The following is a 22856-nucleotide window of genomic DNA, read 5'->3' on the forward strand; positions in this document are numbered from 1 at the left end:
CTCACTGTGCTTGCAAACTACTGCCCCATCTCCAACCTCCCTTTCCTCTCCAAAGTCCTTGAACGTGTTGTCGCCTCCAAAATCTAAGTCCATCTTTCCGGAACTCCATGTTTGAATCCCGCCTCTGCCACAGTATCGAAACGGCTCTCATCAAAGTCACAAATGACATCCTTTGTGACTGTGACAAAGGTGTACTAACCCTCCTCATCCTTCTCGACCTGCCTGCAGCTTTTGACATGGGTGACCACTCCATCCTCCTCCAACGCCTTTCCACCACCGTCCAGCTGGGCGGGACTGCACTCGCCTGGTTCCATTCTTATCTATCTAATCGTAGCCAGAGAATCACCTGCAATGGCTTCTCTTCCCACTCCTGCATCGTTATCTCTGGTGTCCTCCAAGGATCTATCCTTGGCTCCCTCCTATTTCTCATCTATATGCTGCCCCTTGGCAACATCATCTGTAAACACGGTGTCAGTTTCCACATGTACGCTGATGACACTTAGCTCTAACTCACCACCACTTTTCTCGACCCCTCCATGGTCTCTAAATTGTCAGACTGCTTGTCCGACATCTAGTACTGGATGAGCAGAAATGTTTTCTAATTAAATATTGGGAAGACTGAAGCCATTGTCTTTGCTCCCTGACACAAACTGCGTGCCCCAGCCACCAACTCCATCCCTCTCCTTAGCATCTGTCTGAGGCTGAACCAGACTGTTTGCAACCTAGTATTTGACCCTGAAATGAGCTTCCGGCCACATATCCACAGCATAACTAAAACCACCTATTTCCACCTCTGTAACATTGCCTGTCTCTGCCCCTGCCTCAGCTCATCTGCTGCTGCTGCCCTCATCCATGCCTTTGTTACTTCTAAACTTGACTACTCCAATACACTCCTGGTTGGCCACCCACATTCTACTCTATGTAAACTTGTGGTCATCCAGAATTCGGCAGCCTGTGTTCTAACTTGCACCAAGTCCCACTCACTCAACATCCCTGCGCTCGCTGACCTACATTGGCTCCCGGTTAAGCAACGCCTCGATTTCAAAATTCTCATCCTTGTTTACAAATCCCTCCATGGCCGCACCCTTCCCTATCTCTGTAATCCCCTTCAGCCTCACAACCCCCCGAGATGCCTGCGCTCTTCAAATTCTGCCCTCTTGAATATCCCTGATTATAGCTGCTCAATCATTGGTGGCCATGCCTTCAGCTGCCAAGGCCCCAAGCTCTGGAACTCCCTCCTTCAATCTCTCTGCCTCTCTACCTCTCTTTCCTCCTTGAAGACGCTCCTTAAATCCTACTTCTTACCTACAAGCTGTTGGTCAATCTGCCGTAATTTCTTCTTATGTGGCTTGGTGTAAAATTTTTTTGTTTTGTCTGAAAACAGTCCTGTGAAACGCCTTAGGACGTTTTACTTTGTTAAAGGCGCTATATAAATACGTCCGGACCGGGGTCAAACAGAGCTGCGTCATTGCCCCAACCCTCTTCTCAATCTTCCTCGCTGCCATGCTCCACCTCACAGTCAACAAGTGGAACTAAACTACAGAACCACCGGGCACCTGTTCAACAGAGGCTGAACTCCAGGACATAGTCGACTTATTTACTGAGGCGTACGAAAGCAAGGGTCTTATGGTAAACATCCGTAAGACAAAAGTCCTCCAACAACCTGTCCTCGCCGCACAGCACTGCCCCCCAGTCATCAAATCCATGGTGTGGCCCTGGACAACGTGGACCATTTCCCACACCTCGGGAGCCTCTTATCAACAAGAGCAAACATTGATGAAGAGATTCAACACTGCCTCCAGTGCGCCAGTGCAGCCTTCAGCCACCTGAGGAAAAGAGTGTTTGAAGACCAGGCCCTCAAATCTTCCACCAAGCTTATGGTCTACAGGGCTGTAGTAATACCCACCCTCCTGTATGGCTCAGAGTCATGGACCATGTACAGTAGACACCTCAAGTCGCTGGAGAAATACCACCAATGATGTCTCCACAAGATCCTACAAATCCCCTGGGAGGACAGATGCAAACATCCCCAGCATTGAAGCTGACCACACTTGATCAGCTCCGTTGGGCAGGCCACATTGTTCACATGCCAGACATGAGACTCCCAAAGCAAGCGCTCTACTCGGAACTCCTTCATGGCAAACGAGCCAAAGGTGGGCAGAAGAAGCGTTACAAGTATACCCTCAAAGCCTCCCTGATAAAGTGCAACATCCCCACTGACACCTGGGTGTCTCTGGCCAAAGACTGCCCTAAGTGGAGGAAGTGCATCCGGGAGGGCGCTGAGCACCTCGAGTGTCATCGCCGAGAGCATGCAGAAATCAAGCACAGGCAGCGGAAAGAGTATGCGGCAAACTAGTCCCACCCACCCCTTCCCTCAACAACTATCTGTCCCACCTGTGACAGAGACTGTGGTTCTTATATTGGACTGTTCAGCCACCTAAGAACTCATTTTAAGAGTGGAAGTCTTCTTCGATTCCGAGGGACTGCCTATGACGATAATATAAATACAGTTGTTGTTGTGTGAAATGAGGATAGCACAAGGATGAAGTTGTGGTGAGAAGAGTGCGGGAAAGCAAGAGGTGCATGCCAGAAAGAGGATAATGTATAAGGATACCAGCATCTTGTATCCTTTCTGCCTTGACGATGGCCAATGGCTCAGCCATGCCCCTGTCAAGAATGGCCTGCACCGTCTACTCCAAAGGGGTGCGGTGAGGCTAAGAATGGGAGGTATACCTCGTGATTGGTACAAGTTGCTGGTAGTTGAGTAATTGGGGGAGTGGGCGATCGTGCATTGAGCAGTGTGTGAGGCTGTGGTCGTGAAGCTTCCTTTGGGCAGCAGAGCCAGATTGCTGGAGCGACACTGCTGGCAATGATAGCCTTAGTGATGTCATCCTACATTTGTGTTTCTGGAGGGCCTCCTGGCTCCTGTAGGTAGAGGACCTCTCTTGCGGTGTTGGCCTCATACACAAAGCTGGAGTGCTGCATGCGAGACTCTGGGCGCTCCTGCCGTGGCTTGCTGAGCGATTTGTGTTCATGCTGATGCACTTTTTCCATTTTTTGAGGTTTGGAAGGGAATTCAGCTTTAAGAACTTAAAACTCCCATTTGGGACTTCTTTTACTGTTTTTTAAGGCAGTGAGGGCAAAAAACTGCATTTTTTTCACTTTATTTTAATGTTTATTCGTTCAGAAGGCATTGTCCTTTTAATGCAGTGCCCTTTTAATTTCCCGCAACTCTATTGCCTCGCGTCCGGTAGCTGTTGGAACATTGAAAGCCACTCCTGGACAGCAACTTCACCTCTGGTGCCTGCATTAAAGCAACCAGGAGGCCGTTAATTGGTAAGTTAGTGCTGGCCTAAAAATCTTTAGCCCCAGCGCTAATTTTTCCATTGTACTACTTCATCCATTTTCAGCAGCTGTTAACCCAAGGCCGCAGTGACAGCAACAATTCTCGTGGTGGCCACAAATTTTTATCCCATGGAATCTTACAGCACAGAATGAGGCCATTCAGTCCATCGCATCTATGGCAGCTCTTTGAAAGAGCTATCCAATGAGTCCTACTCCCCTACCCTTTACCCACAGCTCTGCAATTTTGTCCCCTTCAAGTATTTATCCAATTCTCTTTTGAAAGTTACTATTTAATCTGCTTGCATTACGCTTTCAGACAGTGCATTCCAGATAATAATAATTTGCTTCGTAAAAAAAAAAATTCTCCTCATCTCACCTCTGGCATTTTTGCCAATTATCTTAAATCTGTGTCCAATAATTAAGAAGCAGTCACTGATTATGTTTATGAAAATGTTTGTTTCATTCCATTGATTGTTCCGGTCAGTCCACATTACCTCTGACACACTGAAAATGTCCATGATTATTGCATCACAAATTCCTGCAGTCTCTCTTATTTGCTTAAACAGCTTTCTCTCTACTTGGAAATCTTGAGATAATGATAACAACAGTTGCCAATGGAAAAGAAAATTGGGCGAAGTGTAAAATAGGTAGCCAATTCACTATCACCCGTTTTGGACCCAGTGGTAAGAGTTAAAATCATGCCCAATGTGTGAGACCATCACAATAAGGTAGTCTCAAACCTAATGTACAACTCCTAGTACAAAGCAAAATTTAAGTATTTCCAAGAAGGGATAGGAATCTATTTAATGACCCTGAAATTGCAGCGTCTTCGACAGCATACTCTCAGAGTACGCCGTCGTATTCCTCTAAAAGACTCCAGAAGTTCTGGATTTCCACATGTGAAATCCTGAAATTGCGATCTGTCAAGGTACACTTTGACAGATCATTCGAACCAACTCAAAAATGAGTATTGCTGGCACAGAGTTGCACTATTTGCCCAACAACTGCCCAGCAATTGGCCACGCAACACTTACGGCTGGTAAAAGCAGGCATAGGGCCTGCTTTCATCAGTGTAAGGGTTAAATATGGCTTAAATAAAACATTTAAAAATCCAAAATTATATACATATGGCTGGATTTTCGGTTGTCTAACATCGCAGTTAGTGGCCAGAGGGAGCATTAACATAGACATCGAAACATAGAAAATAGGTGCAGGAGTAGGCCATTTGACCCTTCGAGCCTGCACCACCATTTAATATGATCATGGCTGATCATGCAACTTCAGTACCCCATTCATGCTTTTTCTCCATATCCCTTGATCCCTTTAGTCATAAGGGCCACATCTAACTCCCTTTTGAATATATCTAACGAACTGGCCTCAACAACTTTCTGTGGTAGAGAATTCCACAGGTTCACAATTCTCTGAATGAAGAAGTTTCTCCTCATCTCAGTCCTAAATGGCTTATCCCTTACCCTTAGACTGTGACCCCTGGTTCTGGACTTCCCCCAACATCGGGAAAATTCTTCCTGCATCTAACCTGTCCAATCGCGTCAGAATTTTGTATGTTTCTATGAGATCCCCTCTCATTCTTCTAAATTCCAGTGAATATAAGCCTAGTTGATCCATATGTCAGTCCTGCCATCCCGGGAACCAGTCTGGTGAACCTTCGCTGCACTCCCTCAATAGCAAGAATGTCTTTCCTCAGATTAGGAGACCAAAACTGTACACAATATTCAAGGTGTGGCCTCACCAAGACCCTGTACAACCGCTCCTATACTCAAATCCTCTAGCTATGAAGGCCAACATGCCATTTGCCTTCTTCACTGCCTGCTATACCTGCATGCCAACTTTCAATGACTGATGTACCATGACACCCAGGTCTCGATGCACCTTCCCTTTTCCGAATCTGTCACTATTCAGATAATATTCTGCCTTCCTGTTTTTGCCACCAAAGTGGATAACATCACATTTATCTACATTATACTGCATCTGCCCACTCATCTAACCTGTCCAAGTTAGCCTGCAGCCTTTTAGCATTCTCCTCACAGCTCACACTTCCATCCAGTTTCATGTCATCTGCAAACTTGGAGATATTACATTCAATTTCTTCATCTAAATCATTAATGTATATTGTAAATAGCTGGGGCCCCAGCACTGAACCTTGCAGTACCCCACTAGTCACTACCTGCCATTCTGAAAAGGACCCGTTTATTCCTACTCTTTGCTTCCTCTCTGCCAACCAGTTTTCTCTTCACGTCAATACATTACCCCCAATACCATGTGCTTTATGTTTGCACACTAATCTCTTGTGTGGGACCTTGTCAAAAGCCTTCTGAAAGTCCAAATACAAACATCCACTGATTACATCCTCAAATAATTCTAGAAGATTTGTCAAGCATGATTTCCCTTTCATAAATCCATGCTGACTTGGACCAATCCTGTCGCTGCTTTTCAAATGCGCTGCTATTACATCTTTAATAATTGATTCCAACATTTTCTCCACTACCGATGTCAGGCTAACCGGTCTATAATTCCCTATTTTCTGTCTCCCTCCTTTTTTAAAAAGTGGGGTTACATTAGCTACCCTCCAATCCATAGGAGCTGATCCAGAGTCTATAGAATGTTGGAAAATTACCACCAATGCATCCACTATTTCCAGGGCCACTTCCTTAAGTATTCTGGGATGCAGACTATCAGGCCCTGGGAATTTATCAGCCTTCAATCCCATCAATTTCCCGAACACAATTTCCCACCTAATAAGGATTTCCTTCAGTTCCTCCTTCTCACTCGACCCTCGGTCCCCTAGTATTTCTGGAAGGTTATTTGTGTCTTCCTTAGTGAAGACAGAACCAAAGTACAAGCATTTGCAGTCAGTTTTTATGTTCCCTGCAAGCTTACTCTCATACTTTATTTTCCCCCTCCTAATTAAACCCTTTGTCCTCCTCTGCTGAATTCTAAATTTCTCCCAGTCCTCAGGTTTGCTGTTTTTTCTGGCTAATTGATATGCCTCTTCCTTGGATTTAACACTATCCTTAATTTCCCGTGTTAGCAACGGTTGAGCCACCTTCCCAGTTTTATTTTTATGCCAGACAGGGATGTACAATTGTTAAAGTTCATCCATGTGATCTTTAAATGTCTGCCATTGCCTATCCACCGTCAACCCTTTAAGTATCATTCACCAGTCTATCCTAGCCAATTCACGTCTCATACCATCGAAGTTACCTTTCTTTAAGTTCAGGACCCTAGTCTCTGAATTAACTGTGTCACTCTCCATCTTAATGAAGAATCCTATCCTATTATAGTCACTCTTCCCCAAGGGGCCTCGCTCAACAAGATTGCTAATTAATCCTTTCTCATTACACAACACCCAGTCCAGGATGGCCAGCTCTCTAGTTGATTCCTCGACATATTGGTCGAGAAAACCATCCCTTATACCCTCCAGGAAATCCTCCTCCACTGTTTTGCTACCAGTTTGGTTAGCCCAATCTCTATGTAGATTAAAGTCACCCATGATAACTGCTATACATTTATTGCATGCATCCCTAATTTCCTGTTTGATGCCATCCCCAACCTCACTAGTACTGTTTGGTGGTCTGTACACAACTCCCACTAGCGTTTTCTGCCCTTCGGTGTTCCGCAGTTCTACCCATACAGTTTCCACATCATCCAAGCTAATGTCCTTCCGTACTATTGCGTTAATCTCCTCTTTAACCAGCAACGCTATCCCACCTCCTTTTTCTTTCTGTCTATCCTTCCTGAATATTGAAAATTCCTGGATGTTGAGTTCCCAGCCTTGGTCACTCTGGAGCCATGTCTCCGTATTGCCAATTACATCATATACGTTAACAGCTATGGGAGAGTAAGAGGTTATCGACAAGGCGCACAGCTTTTAGAGCCCTGACGGGAAGTTAATTAGAGGCTCACCAGGGGCACAAGCCAATCGTGCCTGGCTGCTGATGATTAGTAAATTCCTGAAGTAAGTCCTGGTGCAATGCTCACACTTACGCCCCGGTTGGTAAATTAGGTGCGGCCACCTCATTTAGTGACTGCCAATGACGATGTCTGGAAAAACAGTTGGTCCAGGCTTGCAGAGTCGTTAACTGGTGGCTACTTAAAGGGATGAGGAAGCGCTTCCCTCGGAGGTCACAGTCAGTGCAACGTTTACACACAGCACGGTGGTGAGCCTCCGAGTTTGCAGCGGCAGACACACATAACAGTACAGGTTGAAAACAAGTGATTTTGAAAACTTTAATGGATACATTACTATACTGCACTTTTAAGATTCGTTTTTTCCCGGGATCTGATTAGGAGTTCCGCACATGCGCAATGGGTCCGCAACATGTACCGACCAAACTTTTGTTATCGTTCCCACTCCCCCCGCCCCCAGCTCTGGTGTATAACGCCAGATTTATCGACCCTGTCAGCTCTTCGACCGATTCTGACGAATTTTTGGGTGGGAGGCACAAACTTTTTCAAGGTGCTAATAGTACCGTACCGCCTGGATTAACGCCACAACAGAGACATGACCGAATTTCTCCCCCATACTCTTTAAATGAATTTATGCAAATATTGGTCTGGATAAGATGTTTAAAATTATTTATCAAAAAATTAAATATCTGTTGAGGTTGATGCAACGAAGGGACTAATGAATAAAATTACAAATAAGTACATTGATAATTAATAGAATTCTGCACATAGTATAATTATTTGGGGATTCCATTGCATATCATTAGGCGATTCGCTTTGTAAACTATTGCAACAAAATCCTCCTTTGCCATTGGAGGACCAGGCCCAAGTGATACCAGGGACGCTTCCGAACCGCCTGTGTCCCTGGGATCCGTGGGCCACTACGCTGCCATCCACCTTGAGACTGCAACTCTTCGTAGCCTGGGCGCCTAGAGGTAAATTCATAAATGTTTCACGGGTTGGAGGCGTACTCCGGAGGCATGCCTTGGAATGCAATTTCTAGGCCATTGTTAAGAGAAAACAAATGGGACGGTCTGTTCAGTGTTTTAATGCTTAGTGCAAGTTAGTGTATAAAAAAATTATTAAACAGACTAAAAGGTAATTATCCATAAATAAATAAATACTAAGATATGGCAGAGCAGGTTGTGTGTCTGGACTGCAATGTGTGGAAGTTTGTCAACCGCAAGACTGTCCTGAGCAAACATGTCTGCAGTAGATGTCTCCGCCTCGAATCACTCCAGCTCAGAGTCAGAGTCATCGAGCTGAGTATGAATTGGAGACACTCTGACATGAAAGGAAAGGGAAGGAGTATCTGGACAGGTTGCTTCAGACCTATCTGGTACCAGGGTGAGGGACATCTCAGACCAGCTTGAAAGGACATTGGAGAGGGAGGAGGAGGATCCAGTCGATGTGGTCCATGTTAGGAGGCAAAATGAGGCAAGAGAGTACCAGGAGCTAGGAGCTAAATTAAAAAACAGGACCTCAAAGGTTATAATCGATGGATTAATCCCTGAGCCACGTGAAAATTAGCATAGGGATAAGTAGATTAAGGAAGTGAACACATGATGGAAGGAGTGGTGTGGGAAAGAGGGCTTCCATTTCATGGGACACTGGCACCAATACTGGGACAGGAAGCAACTGTACCATTAGGACAGGCTCCAGCAGAACCAGGCTAGAAAGGATGAATAGGGTGGTCACAAGGACTTTTAACTAGTACATGGGGGATGGGGAGGGCATAGTATAAATAATCATTCTAAAACAAACTAAAGGGAAGAGAGTAGAGCAATAGTCAGAAATTGTGCTTTGGGCACTATAGATAAAGAGAAAACTAAAAGATGTAAAGTAAATAAATTAGGAGAAAGAAACAACAAATGTGAGAAAAAAAACATTAGAGCAAAAGGACAGGTTAGAGTATGTGGCCCAAATAAGCGTTCTCTAAAAAATACAATGCAGGCACAAATTCAACTTGAACGACATGGTAGCCATTACTGAGACATGGCTGCAAACATAAGAACATAAGAACATAAGAATTAGGAACAGGAGTAGGCCATCTAGCCCCTCGAGCCTGCTCTGCCATTCAACAAGATCATGGCTGATCTGGCCGTGGAATCAGCTCCACTTACCCGCCCGCTCCCCGTAACCCTTAATTCCCTTATTGGTTAAAAATCTATCTATCTGTGACTTGAATACATTCAATGAGCTAGCCTCAACTGCTTCCTTGGGCAGAGAATTCCACAGATTCACAACCCTCTGGGAGAAGAAATTCCTTCTCAACTCGGTTTTAAATTGGCTCCCCCGTATTTTGAGGTTGTGTCCCCTAGTTCTAGTCTCCCCGACCAGTGGAAACAACCTCTCTGCTTCTATCTTGTCTATCCCTTTCATTATTTTAAATGTTTCTATAAGATCCCCCCTCATCCTTCTGAACTCCAACGAGTAAAGACCCAGTCTACTCAATCTATCATCATAAGGTAACCCCTCATCTCTGGAATCAGCCTCGTGAATCGTCTCTGTACCCCCTCGAAAGCTAGTATATCCTTCCTTAAGTAAGGTGACCAAAACTGCACGCAGTACTCCTGGTGCGGCCTCACCAATACCCTATACAGTTGCAGAAGGACCTCCCTGCTTTTGAACTCCATCCCTCTCGCAATGAAGGCCAACATTCCATTCGCCTTCCTGATTACCTGCTGCACCTGCAAACTAACTTTTTGGGATTCATGCACAAGGAACCCCAGGTCCCTCTGCACCGCAGCATGTTGTAATTTCTCCCCATTCAAATAATATTCCCTTTTACTGTTTTTTTTTCCAAGGTGGATGACCTCACACTTTCCAATATTGTATTCCATCTGCCAAACCTTAGCCCATTCGCTTAACCTATCTAAATCTCTTTGCAGCCTTTCTGTGTCCTCCACACAACCCGCTTTCCCATTAATCTTTGTGTCATCTGCAAATCTTGTTACACTACACTCCGTCCCCTCTTCCAGGTCATCTATGTATATTGTAAACAGTTGTGGTCCCAGCACCGATCCCTGTGGCACACCACTAACCACCGATTTCCAACCCGAAAGGGACCCATTTATCCCGACTCTCTGCTTTCTGTTCGCCAGCCAATTCTCTATCCATGCTAATACATTTCCTCTGACTCCGCATACCCTTATCTTCTGCAGTAACCTTTTGTGTGGCACCTTATCGAATGCCTTTTGGAAATCTAAATACACCACATCCATCGGTACACCTCTATCCACCATGCTTGTTATATCCACAAAGAATTCCAGTAAATTAGTTAAACATGATTTCCCCTTCATGAATCCATGCTGCGTCTGCTTGATTGCACTATTCCTATTTAGATGTCCCACTATTTCTTCTTTAATGATAGTTTCAAGCATTTTCCCCACTACAGATGTTAAACTAACTGGCCTATAGTTACCTGCCTTTTGTCTGCTCCCTTTTTTAAACAGAGGCGTTACATTAGCTGTTTTCCAATCCGCTGGTACCTCCCCAGAGTCCAGAGACTTTTGGTAGATTATAACGAATGCATCTGCTATAACTTCCGCCATCTCTTTTAATACCCTGGGATGCATTTCATCAGGACCAGGGGACTTGTCTACCTTGAGTCCCATTAGCCTGTCCAGCACTACCCCCCTAGTGATAGTGATTGTCTCAAGGTCCTCCCTTCCCACATTCCTGTGACCAGCAATTTTTGGCATGGTTTTTGTGTCTTCCACTGTGAAGACCGAAGCAAAATAATTGTTTAAGGTCTCAGCCATTTCCACATTTCCCATTATTAAATACCCCTTCTCATCTTCTAAGGGACCAACATTTACTTTAGTCACTCTTTTCCGTTTTATACATCTGTAAAAGCTTTTACTATCCGTTTTTATGTTTTGCGCAAGTTTACCTTCGTAATCTATCTTTCCTTTCTTGATTGCTTTCTTAGTCATTCTTTGTTGTCATTTAAAATGTTCCCAATCTTCTAGTTTCCCACTAACCTTGGCCACCTTATACGCATTGGTTTTTAATTTGATACTCTCCTTTATTTCCTTGGTTATCCACGGCTGGTTATCCCTTCTCTTACCGCCCTTCTTTTTCACTGGAATATATTTTTGTTGAGCACTATGAAAGAGCTCCTTAAAAGTCCTCCACCGTTCCTCAATTGTGCCACCGTTTAGTCTGTGTTTCCAGTCTACTTTAGCCAACTCTGCCCTCATCCCACTGTAATCCCCTTTGTTTAAGCATAGTACGCTCGTTTGAGACACTACTTCCTCATCCTCAATCTGTATTACAAATTCAACCATACTGTGATCACTCATTCCGAGAGGATCTTTTACTAGGAGATCGTTTATTATTCCTGCCTCGTTACACAGGACCAGATCTGAGATAGCTTGCTCCCTTGTAGGTTCTGTAACATACTGTTCTAAGAAACAATCCCGTATGCATTCTATGAATTCCTCCTCCAGGCTACCCCGTGCGATTTGATTTGACCAATCGATATGTAGGTTAAAGTCCCCCATGATTACTGCCATTCCTTTTTCACATGCCTCCATTATTCCGTTGATTATTGCCCTCCCTACCGTGAAGTTATTATTTGGGGGCCTATAAACTACACCCACCAGTGACTTTTTCCCCTTACTATCTCTAATCTCCACCCACAATGATTCAACATTTTGTTCATTCGAGCCAATATCGTCTCTCACAACTGCCCTGATATCATCCTTTATTAACAGAGCTACCCCACCTCCTTTCCCTTCTTGTCTATCTTTCCGAATCGTCAGATACCCCTGTATGTTTAATTCCCAGTCTTGGCCACCCTGCAACCACGTTTCTGTAATGGCCACCAAATCATACCCATTTGTAATGATTTGTGCCGTCAACTCATTTACTTTATTTCGATGCAAGATGGTCAGGACTGCAAACTGAATATACCAGGTTATAAGGTCGACAGAAAGAATAGGGAAACTGGTAGAGGGGGAGGGTCAATGTTCCCTGTAGCTGTGCTGTTCTGTGTGGCCTGTTTCTTTTAATGTGCAGTCCCTTTAAATTTTTGCACATGCATGGTATTTATAATGTAAAAGCCAGTGAGCAGCCTACACGGGACCTTGCAGATAAGTGCGTGACCATGCGTGCAGTTTAGCGGGGCCATTGGGGAGAAGTAGCCTTGATGATTAAGGATGAAATTACTTCAATAATAAGAGAGGATATGACGAGAGATAAGCAGGCAGTGGAGACTTTATGGGTAGAATGAAGAAACAGAAAAGGATATAAGACAGTGGTGGGAGTTGTGTATAGACCCCTTGGCGGCAGCTGTGAAGCAGCAGAATACATAAATCCAGAGATTAGACAAGCATGTAGTCCCTCTCCCCCGTCCTTTGCCAGTAGCCCTGCAAAATATTTTCTTTCAGGTACTTATCCAACTCCCTTTTGAAAGCTGTGATTGAGTCTGCCTCCACCACCCTTTCAGGCAGTACATTCCAGATCCTAACCACTCACTGTGTAAAAAAAGTCCACTATTTAAGAAAGGGAAACCAGGGAATTATTGACCAGTTAGCCTAACATCTGTTGTGACAAAATTATATAATTAAGTCTATAATTAAGAATAGAGTGGCTGAACATGTTGAACATTTTTAACCGATCAGAGAGAACCAGCATGGATTTGTAAAGCGTAGGACACGCCTGACAAGCCTGATTGAATTTTTTGAAGAGGTGACTAAAGAAGTGGACAGGGGAAGTCTATGGATGTTGTTTATATGGATTCCAAAAGGCATTCAATGAAGTCCCTCATAAGAGACTGTTAACTAAAGTTGAAGCTCTTGGAATTGAAGGCAAATTATTGACCTGCTTAGGAAATTGGCTGAGCAGCAGGAGACAGGGGCCGAAATTGCACCCCCCCCACCCAAAACGGGGCGCATGCAACCCGTTTTGAGGGTTTTCACTGCCATGATGATTGAGGTCGCCTCTTGAACGAAATTCTGCTCTTTGGATTTTTTTCACTCAGATCCGGAAGTCGTTCTTAATGGGGGCGGATATGCGGTGGAGACAACACTTGAGGGGCGGAAATTGGGGGGGTGCAAAGTGGCCGCCGCAATGACGTCATCATGGCAGCGCGTTACCATGGCTCTCCCATTCACTTAAAGGGGACAGCTGGCGCGATCTTCAAACTTTGGTCCACTGGGCCACCAGGAATCGTTTCGGCTGGGCCAGTGGCCTGGCACCCACGAGGGGTTGCCAGGCTGCCTGTTGGCGGCCCGGCCAAAACCGGGGGCATAATTGTCGGACTGACAGGCAGTCAGCTGACAAAAAAAATGGCGGCAGCAGCAATAGGTCCTCCCCCTTTAAGGAGAGCCGCACCGCCATTGTAGAAAGCCACAGCCTCACTGGACCACTGCGAAAAAACTTGTTTTGGCACCGCTGAGCGGGCCGAATATTTTCACGGCGGAATTTCACCGTTAAGGGGATAGATCAGCGGTGCACACTGTGATGACGCACTTAGGATGGATCAGCAGCAACAGAGCGGTAAGGGGGAGTGGGGCACCGCCGGAATAACACAAGAGCGGAATTTTGATAATGGTAGCCATTACACGAAAAGTCGGCAGCCATTGCACTCCGCAGCGTGGTCGCCACTTTCCGGTGTTAAGGGGCCTTAAGGAAAGGGGCAATTTCGGATCCAGAGAGTAGGCATAATGGGCAAGTACTTGAATTGGCAGGTTGTCCTACAGGGATGGGTTGGGGTCTCAACTATTCAGCATATTTATTAACAGCCTAGATGATGGAATAGAGAACCACATATCCAAATTTGCCAATGTAAATTTGCATTGTAAGCAGTGTAGATGAAAGCATAAAATTACAAAGAGATATTAATAGATTAATTGAATGGGCTAAACTATGGCAAATTGATTTCAATATAGGCAAGTGTGAGGTCACCCACCTGGAACCTAAAAAGGATAGATCAGAGTACTTTCTAAATGGTGATAAGCTAGAAATAGTGGAGGTCCAAAGAGACTTCCGGGTTCATGTAGATAGATCATTAAAAAGTCATGGACAGGTACAGATCATCATCAAATATGCTAATGGGATGCTGGGCTTTATATCTAGAGAACTGGAATACAAAGGGGTAGAAGTTATGCTAGAAAGCCATAGACTGCACCTGGAGTACTGTTTTCAGTTCTGGCACCACATTTTAGGAAAGGCATATTGGCCTTTGAGGGACTGCAGCGTAGATTTACCTGAATGATATCTGGACTCCAAGGGTTAAATTGCGAGAGATTTCACAAACTAGGGTTTTATTCCTGGAATTTAGATGGTTAAGGGGTGATATGATCGAAGTTTTCATGATATTAAGGGGAACTGATAGGGTAGATAGAGAGAAATTATTTCCGCTGGTTGGGGAGTCTAGGACTAGAAGACAGCCTAAAGGTTAGAGTCAGGCTTTTCAAGAGGGATGTGAAGAGACACATCTACACGCAAAGGGTGGTAGAAGTTTGGAACTCTCTTCTGCAAATGGCAGTTGATGCTAGGTCAATTGTTAATTTTAAATCTGAGATTGATAGATTTTTATTAACCAACGGTATTAAGGGATATGGAGCAAAGGTAGGTATATGGAGTTAGATCATAGATTTGCCATGATCTCAATGAAGGCAGAACAGGCTCGAGAGGCTAAATGGCCTTCTCCTGTTCATATGTTCTCATGTTCCTAGGTCAAATAAACATATTAACTGAGACATTTACCTGAAACCAGTTTATGGTACAGCAGTTGACAAGTGCTGGGAACATCCTTAGCCTGTTGCGGAATGCGTCTCCAATTGGACTCATTGCTAAAACCACATGTAACTGATTACGACAGCGCTCAATAAACATGTTGAAAAGTGCCAATGGACTCCCATCAGTCTGCTTTGATCTATCTCTTTGACGGTCAATTAGACGCATACGTTCACAAACCTCCTGTTTCTCATCCACAGGAAAGAGATTTGGCACTTCCCCCGCATTCAATAAATTGCTGATGTCTTCTAGAAATGACTCCCGTTTAATCTGAGTGTCGGTAAATAAAAATACGCCTTGCATCTCAGCTTCGGTAGCTTTTCGGAATATTTGTTTTAAATCTTCTCGCCATTCATTAGAGCCATAACTCTTGGAAATTTCCACTTGAAACAGAATGTAGTCAGCCATATGTGTTGCAAGCCGGGTTAGTGATTGGCGCCCACTGCCTCCAACTCCCACCAAAAGGGCATGGCTATGGGGCTGCTTTAGAATACGGGAAATTCGACAGACGTGCTCAATTGCAAATCTGAATACAACCAGATTCATAGGCTTTTTACTAAGGTTATTAAACTCCTCCAAATTACTCTCAATCACTTTTCGTAAATTTATGTTATCAAAAACTTCTCTATAGCCCTTGTCTTCACCTTTCGGGTCACTGAAATCACAGAACATAAGGCTGCGAAGTTCATCTTCCATCACTTTGCCATCACTATTCATGCCAAGGTGTATGAAAAGTTCATCAAAGTTCTCCTCCATCTGACTCTCCATCACTTCTTTGAGACAGTCAACAAGCCAAGCTCGATCTCCATCATCCACCAAACGATCATAATAGACTCGTAAAACCTACATTTCAGACACAAAGAAATTATAATTAATTTTGAATAATTGTGAGAGCAATAAAAAGAAAAACAAATGGCTTGCATTTATGTAGCACCTTTTATATCCTCAAGATAGCCTAAAACACTTTACAAGCAACAAATAACTTTTGAAGTTGATTCTCTGTTGCTTTTGTAGGAAATGCAGCAGCCAGTCAGGCATAGCTGTTGACTATTGACAGCTATTGTGTGCAGGGGCCTATAGGGGCAATTGGGTACCATCAATGATGTCCCGGACTTTGAGGAATCCTGTATAAAGGTGGTATGCTCTTTCATACTGTTGCTGGCTGTCCTGGGAAATGTGACAAAGGTCCTTGCTCTATCAAGAAATGCATCTATGCATTGCAATTCAACTCATATTTTTGATGTCCATTGTGGCACATTGGAATGAGATTGAGGCATAAACGTTGAGTGCTGTGGTGTGAAGGCCTTGATAGCTATTGGTAGCGATGTGCCGATAATGAATTTTGGTTGGTGACCAGGCACAACTCTGTCAAATCCTCTCGAGTGAATTGCATTCTATAAAGGCAGCTCTTTTTACAATTCAGGTAAATACTCCTCTGCCTATATATTCAGATCCAACTCTGTTGCACCCTCACCTGCCAGGCATCTCTTCATTGTTACCTCAATCTTCCTCCACAAGATGTAAATAGAAATGTTTGGAATAATTATGGCCTAAATTTTAATGGCAGTACTAAATGCGTGGCACAAACATTGGCAACATAAGGAGGATTTTAAAAATCCAAAGAAACAAAAAACTGATATACTGCAGACTCCAAAAATACAAATATAATTTGATCTGTTCTCTTTTAAATTCTCATTGCTTTCTGGGGCAGAAATTGCCCAGTGCTTGAAACGAGTCGCACCTACCGCTCTTGAAGTGTTCCAGCTGCCCCAATGCACAGGGCGGTTAAACCGGAGAAATTCAGCACTTCGTGCTTTTTTTGGAGAGAGGTGGAAGTAGCCTCCTCATCAGGGCAGAGTGGCCGTCACTAGTGGGGCGGAAGTGGGGGCGGGTCGTAGTGGCCAATGTTACAAATCATCAGCGCCGCACTGATGATGTCATCGCACTGGTGCGTCACAACGTCCCTCCCCTTCAGTTAAAAGGGAGGGCCGCTGCGAACTCTGCAGCCACTTTAGTGGCAAACACTGGGCCACCAGAGAGGGTTTCAGCCGGACCAGCCGCCTGGCATCCAAGAGGGGGTGCCAGGTTGCTTGTTGGCGGCCCGGCCGAACCCGCGTCCATAATTGTCGACCCGACCTGGCAGTCAGCCGACAAAAAAAAGCATGGAGCGGCCGGCAGCACCACCTCCCCTTTAAGGGCCACTCTACCAAGCCACAGAAAGGGTACCGACAGCAAAACTGTCGGGGGCACCGACCGGCTCCTGCAGGGGCAATTTTCAAAAGGGGCAATTTCCCATGTGGGCAATTTCGGGAAGGAGTCGCCGCCAGTCAGTATGAGGTCAGTGTGTGCATGCCACGACGGGAAAACGGGCGGAGCGGTTCCCTACACCGCTCCAAAACTGAGGAAGGGCCATTTATAAAGAATTGGCGGCCAGTCTTCACCAACCTGTAGCCGCCGCTTTGAGGCGGCCACGGGCCTTATAGAAAGGGGCAATTTTGGCCCCAGAATCTAGTGACAAGTGAAACTTTACATTCATATTTTTGCATTGCTTTCTTATTTTGTGACATTTGAATGGTTGCAGCAACTGGATCATGTGTATCAGTGTGTATCTGAGAAAGTATACAAAATCAAGAGCAGCAGAAAAATGGAACAAATAGGAAAGAAAGGATAAACCATTTTGCGCCTGCATGAATGAATGATTATAGCATTTCAAATTGTCTCCTGCGTGCACTGTGATAATCATGTGGCATTATCAATCATGTTCTTACTAGCAACTAATCAGATCTTAGAATCACATTCCATTACACTTCAACAACAAAAACTGAAATTTTATGCAAGGTAGAATAACTCTAACCATTTAAAAAAATGCAAGTGAAATATAACAGGTAAATAATTGTACGCATTATATTAACTAAGTTAAAGCCTGGGCTATGGTCAACGACAGTTAGCGACACATTTCAGGATGACTCACGGACCAAGGGACGCACGGGTTCTCATAAGTGGGACTGGAGGTCCTGGTAAATGAGGTACAGAGGAGGAGGCATGTCCTGTACCACAGCGGGAAAGGAGGCCACAGAAGCAAATAATGCAGCAGATGTGGGAGGAGGTCGCTGCGGATGTCACAGCCAGGAGCCCTATCCCCAGGACATGGCTCCAGTGCAGCAAGAAATATAGTATAAATGTACACGAGGCCCATACTTGAGAGAAGGTCATTCTATGACCAGTAACCTTTATTCCAGCACTGAAGTGATGAAGGTGGGTGGAACTTCCCCTTTTATATCTGTAAGTCCAGATTAGGAGTGTCTCCCACAAGTTTACCACCTAGTAGTCAGTGTTCTCACAGTATACAATTTAGGTCAGGTTATATATGGATTACAATGACAGTTGAATATATGATATCACCTCCCCCCCAAAGTCTTAGTGGGATCACAGGTTAAGTCTCTCTGGTGGTTTACGCTCCCTTGTAGAGTGTCTGAGTTGGGGCTCCGGTTGTTGGGCGTTGGCCTGAGTGTTTGCTGTTTGCGGTGTCTCAGGTCTGTCCGGACTGTCAACAGTGACTAGGCTCTCCTCCACTTGGCTTTTACCGATATATAAAAAGGAAAAGAGTGACTAAAGTAAATGTTGGTCCCTTAGAAGATGAGAAGGGGGATTTAATAATGGGAAATGTGGAAATGGCTGAGACCTTAAACAATTATTTTCCTTCGGTCTTCACAGTGGAAGACACAAAAACCATGCCAAAAATTGCTGGTCATGGGAATGTGGGAAGGGAGGACCTTGAGATAATCACTATCACTAGGGGGGTAGTGCTGGACAGGCTAATGGGACTCAAGGTAGACAAGTCCCCTGGTCCTGATGAAATGCATCCCAGGGTATTAAAAGAGATGGCGGAAGTTATAGCAGATGCATTCGTTATAATCTACCAAAAGTCTCTGGACTCTGGGGAGGTACCAGTGGATTGGAAAGCAGCTAATGTAACGCCTCTGTTTAAAAAAGGGGGCAGACAAAAGGCAGGGAACTATAGGCCGGTTAGTTTAACATCTGTCGTGGGGAAAATGCTTGAAACTATCATTAAGGAAGAAATAGCGGGACATCTAGATAGGAATAGTGCAATCAAGCAGACGCAACATGGATTCATGAAGGGGAAATCATGTTTAACTAATTTACTGGAATTCTTTGAGGAAATAACGAGCATGGTGGATAGAGGTGTACCGATGGATGTGGTGTATTTAGATTTCCAAAAGACATTCGATAAGGTGCCACACAAAAGGTTACTGCAGAAGATAGAGGTACGCGGAGTCAGAGGAAATGTATTAGCATGGATTGAGAATTGGCAGGCGAACAGAAAGCAGAGAGTCGGGATAAATGGGTCCTTTTCGGGTTGGAAATCGGTGGTTAGTAGTGTGCCACAGGGATCGGTGCTGGGACCACAACTGTTTACAATATACATAGATGACCTGGAAAAGGGGACAGAGTGTCGTGTAATAAAATTTGCAGATGACACAAAGATTAGTGGGAAAGCAGGTTGTGTAGAGGACACAGAGAGGCTGCAAAGAGATTTAGATAGGTTAAGCGAATGGGCTAAGGTTTGGCAGATGGAATACAATGTCGGAAAGTGTGAGGTCATCCACCTTGGGGGGAAAAAAAAAAAAACAGTAAAATGGAATATTATTTGAATGGGGAGAAATTACAACATGCTGCAGTGCAGAGGGACCTGGGGGGTCCTTGTGCATGAATCCCAAAAAGTTAGTTTGCAGGTGCAGCAGGTAATCAGGAAGGCGAATGGAATGTTGGCCTTCATTGCGAGAGGGATGGAGTACAAAAGCAGGGAGGTCCTGCTGCAACTGTATAAGGTATTGGTGAGGCCGCACCAGGAGTACTGCATGCAGTTTTGGTCACCTTTCTTATGGAAGGATATACTAGCGTTGGAGGAGGTACAGAGACGATTCACTAGGCTGATTCCGGAGATGAGGGTGTTAGATTGAGTAGACTGGGTCTTTACTCGTTGGAGTTCAGAAGGATGAGGGGTGATCTTATGGAAACATTTAAAATAATGAAAGGGATAGACAAGATAGAGGCAGAGAGGTTGTTTCCACTGGTCGGGGAGACTAGAACTAGGGGGCACAGCCTCAAAATACGGCGGAGCCAATTTAAAACCGAGTTGAGAAGGAATTTCTTCTGCCAGAAGGTTGTGAATCTGTGGAATTCTCTGCCCAAGGAAGCAGTTGAGGCTAGCTCATTGAATGTATTCAAATCACAGATACATAGATTTTTAACCAATAAGGGAATTAAGGGTTATGGGGAGTGGGCGGGTAAGTGGAGCTGAGTCCACGGCCAGATCAGCCATGATCTTGTTGAATGGCGGAGCAGGCTCGAGGGGCTAGATGGCCTACTCCTGTTCCTAATTCTTATGTTCTTATGTTCTTATGTTCCAGTGTTCGGTCACCTGTGGTGGAGTGAACTCTATATCGTGTTCTTCCTCTGCTTCTTCTATGGGGTTGCTGAATCTCTTTTTTGTTTGATTCACGTGTTTGTGGCAGATTTGTCTATTGGTAAGTTTAATTACCAATGCTGCTACCCACATCCCCAGGAATTCTACCTCTGGAGCTAGGAAGATGCACTTCACCTTTTTAAGTCGCAGACCTACCCGGTCCAGTCTGCGTAGCACCTCCTCCAGGTTGTGGAGGTGTTCTTCAGTATTGCAACCCGTGATGAGGATGTCGCCTTGAAAAACCATCGTCCTTGGAATCGACTTGGAGACTTTCCATGTTTCGTTGAAAGATCGAGGCAGCCGAGCGAATCCCGAACGGACATCTGTTGTACTCAAACAACCCCTTGTGTGTCGTGATGGTGGTCAGCTTCTTCGACTCACTCGCCAGCTCCTGGGTCATGTAAGCTGAGGTCAGGTCCAATATTGAAAAAAGTTTGCCACCGGATAGCGTCACAAAGAGGTCCTCCACTCTCGGTAGCGGGTACTGGTCTTGGAGTGACACCCGATTGATGGTGGCCTTGTAATCACCACATATCCTGACCGACCCATCCGCCTTGAGCACCGGCACAATCGGGCTCGCCCAGTCACTGAATTCGACTGGTGAGATGATGCCTTCCCTCAGCAGGCGGTCCAATTCGCCTTCCAGCTTTTCCCGCATCACGTACGGCACCACTCTGGCCTTGTGGTGTACTGGCCTGGCGTCTGGGTTTATGTGAATCACTACCTTGGCCCCCATGAAAGTGCCAATGCCAGGTTGAAATAGTTAGTCAAATTTGTCCAGGACCTGTGAGCATGATATTCGCTCCACAGAAGAAATTGCATTGACATCGCCCCATTACCAGTTCATGACAGCAAGCCAACTCCTCCCCAGCAGTGCGGGACCGTCCCCCGGGACAATCCAGAGTGGCAACCTGTTCTCCGAATCTTAGTGGGTCACGACTACCGTGGCGCTGCCTAGCACCGGAATGATCTCCTTTGTGGATGCCCGTAGCTGTGCGTCAATCGGCAATAATTTTGGGCTCCTGGCCTTGGACGCCCACAACTTATCGAACTGTTTGATACTCATCAGGGACTGGCTGGCCCCCGTGTCTAGCTCCATTGATACTGGGATGCACTTGAGGAGCACTTTCATTATCAGTGGCGTCCTGGTGTATGAACTGTATATGTGCTCCACATGAACTCGCTGAACTTCAGCTCCCAGCAATTTCCCCCAGTGTCCATTTGGCCTCATAGGGCTTACATTGGGCCCGTCCTCCTCGTACATCAACCTGGCTGCAGGCTTCCTGCACATACTCGCCAAGTGACCGCTGATGTTGCAATTTCTGCAGGTATATTGCTGATACCTGCAAGCTCTGGCTGGGTGTTTGCGTCCACACCTCCAACATGAGCCGTTGTTGGAAACAAAAGATCCATTACCAGTCGATCGTCTCTGACTGTCTCTGTAACTGTCCTTAAACGCACCATTGATAGGTGTTGATGGCCCCATTACTGGCCGCATTGTCCCTTGCAATGGCATGAATCGCTGTTCAGCTAGCCATTGTCTGTGTTGAATTTCCCCTTTGGGTTCAACTACATGCTCAGGCATGTCCGATTGCCCTTGTCTGCCTGGAGAACTGTGTGCCGCGTTAACAATATTGACTCCCTGTCCATTTACTGCATTTAAACCAAGATTTTTGTCAAACATCATTCTGGTCTCTTCCTCCCCTGAGATGAATGTCTGGTCCATCAAAGCCGCTGTTTCCAGGGTCAAGACTTTGGTCTCAATCAGTTTCCTGAAAACCCCAGCGTGCCCGATGCTCTCAATAAAAAAGTCTTGCAGCATCTCCGCTCTGCATGCATCTGGGAACTTACAAAGGCTCGCCAGTCACTGGAGGTCTGCCACGAAGTCTGGAACGCTTTGCCCTTCTCGTCGCCGGTGCGTGTAAAACCGGTGTCTCACCATGTGCATGCTGCTTGCCGGTTTAAAGTGTTCCCCGATCAACTTACTGAGCTCTTCAAAAGTCTTGTCCGCCAGCTTCTCTGGCGCTAGAAGGTCCTTCATCAGGGAGTACGTCCTGGATCCACAAATTGTCAGGAGATGAGCCCTGCGTTAGTCGGCCGAATCCTATCCCAGCCATTCCTTGGTGACGAAACTTTGCTGTAGTCTCTCAATAAAATCGGCCCAATCATCAACACAGTACCTCTCGTCTGTGCTGCTAGTGGCCATGCTCGCGTGGTTTAAATCCCAGTTTCTCGTCGCCAATGATATGTCTTTACTATATAGTATAAATGTCCATACTTGAGAGAAGGTCACTCTGCGACCAGTAAC

At 45.3% G+C, this 22856-nt stretch overlaps 1 protein-coding gene across 4 annotated transcripts in view; it reads right to left on the reverse strand.

Moving 5' to 3' along the window:
• dnah7 (dynein, axonemal, heavy chain 7) overlaps window positions 1–22856 on the reverse strand; it is a 1084136-nt gene that overhangs the window by 450754 nt on the left and 610526 nt on the right. For all 4 annotated transcript variants that reach the window (XM_070875892.1, XM_070875893.1, XM_070875895.1 and 1 more), the window contains one exon: window positions 15031–15903. In XM_070875892.1, the coding sequence (XP_070731993.1) occupies window positions 15031–15903 (873 nt within the window). The remainder of the gene's footprint in view (window positions 1–15030; window positions 15904–22856) is intronic.

This window comes from Pristiophorus japonicus, chromosome 3, assembly GCF_044704955.1.
Source record: "Pristiophorus japonicus isolate sPriJap1 chromosome 3, sPriJap1.hap1, whole genome shotgun sequence".
In the NCBI taxonomy this organism is placed as follows: Eukaryota; Metazoa; Chordata; class Chondrichthyes; family Pristiophoridae; genus Pristiophorus; species Pristiophorus japonicus.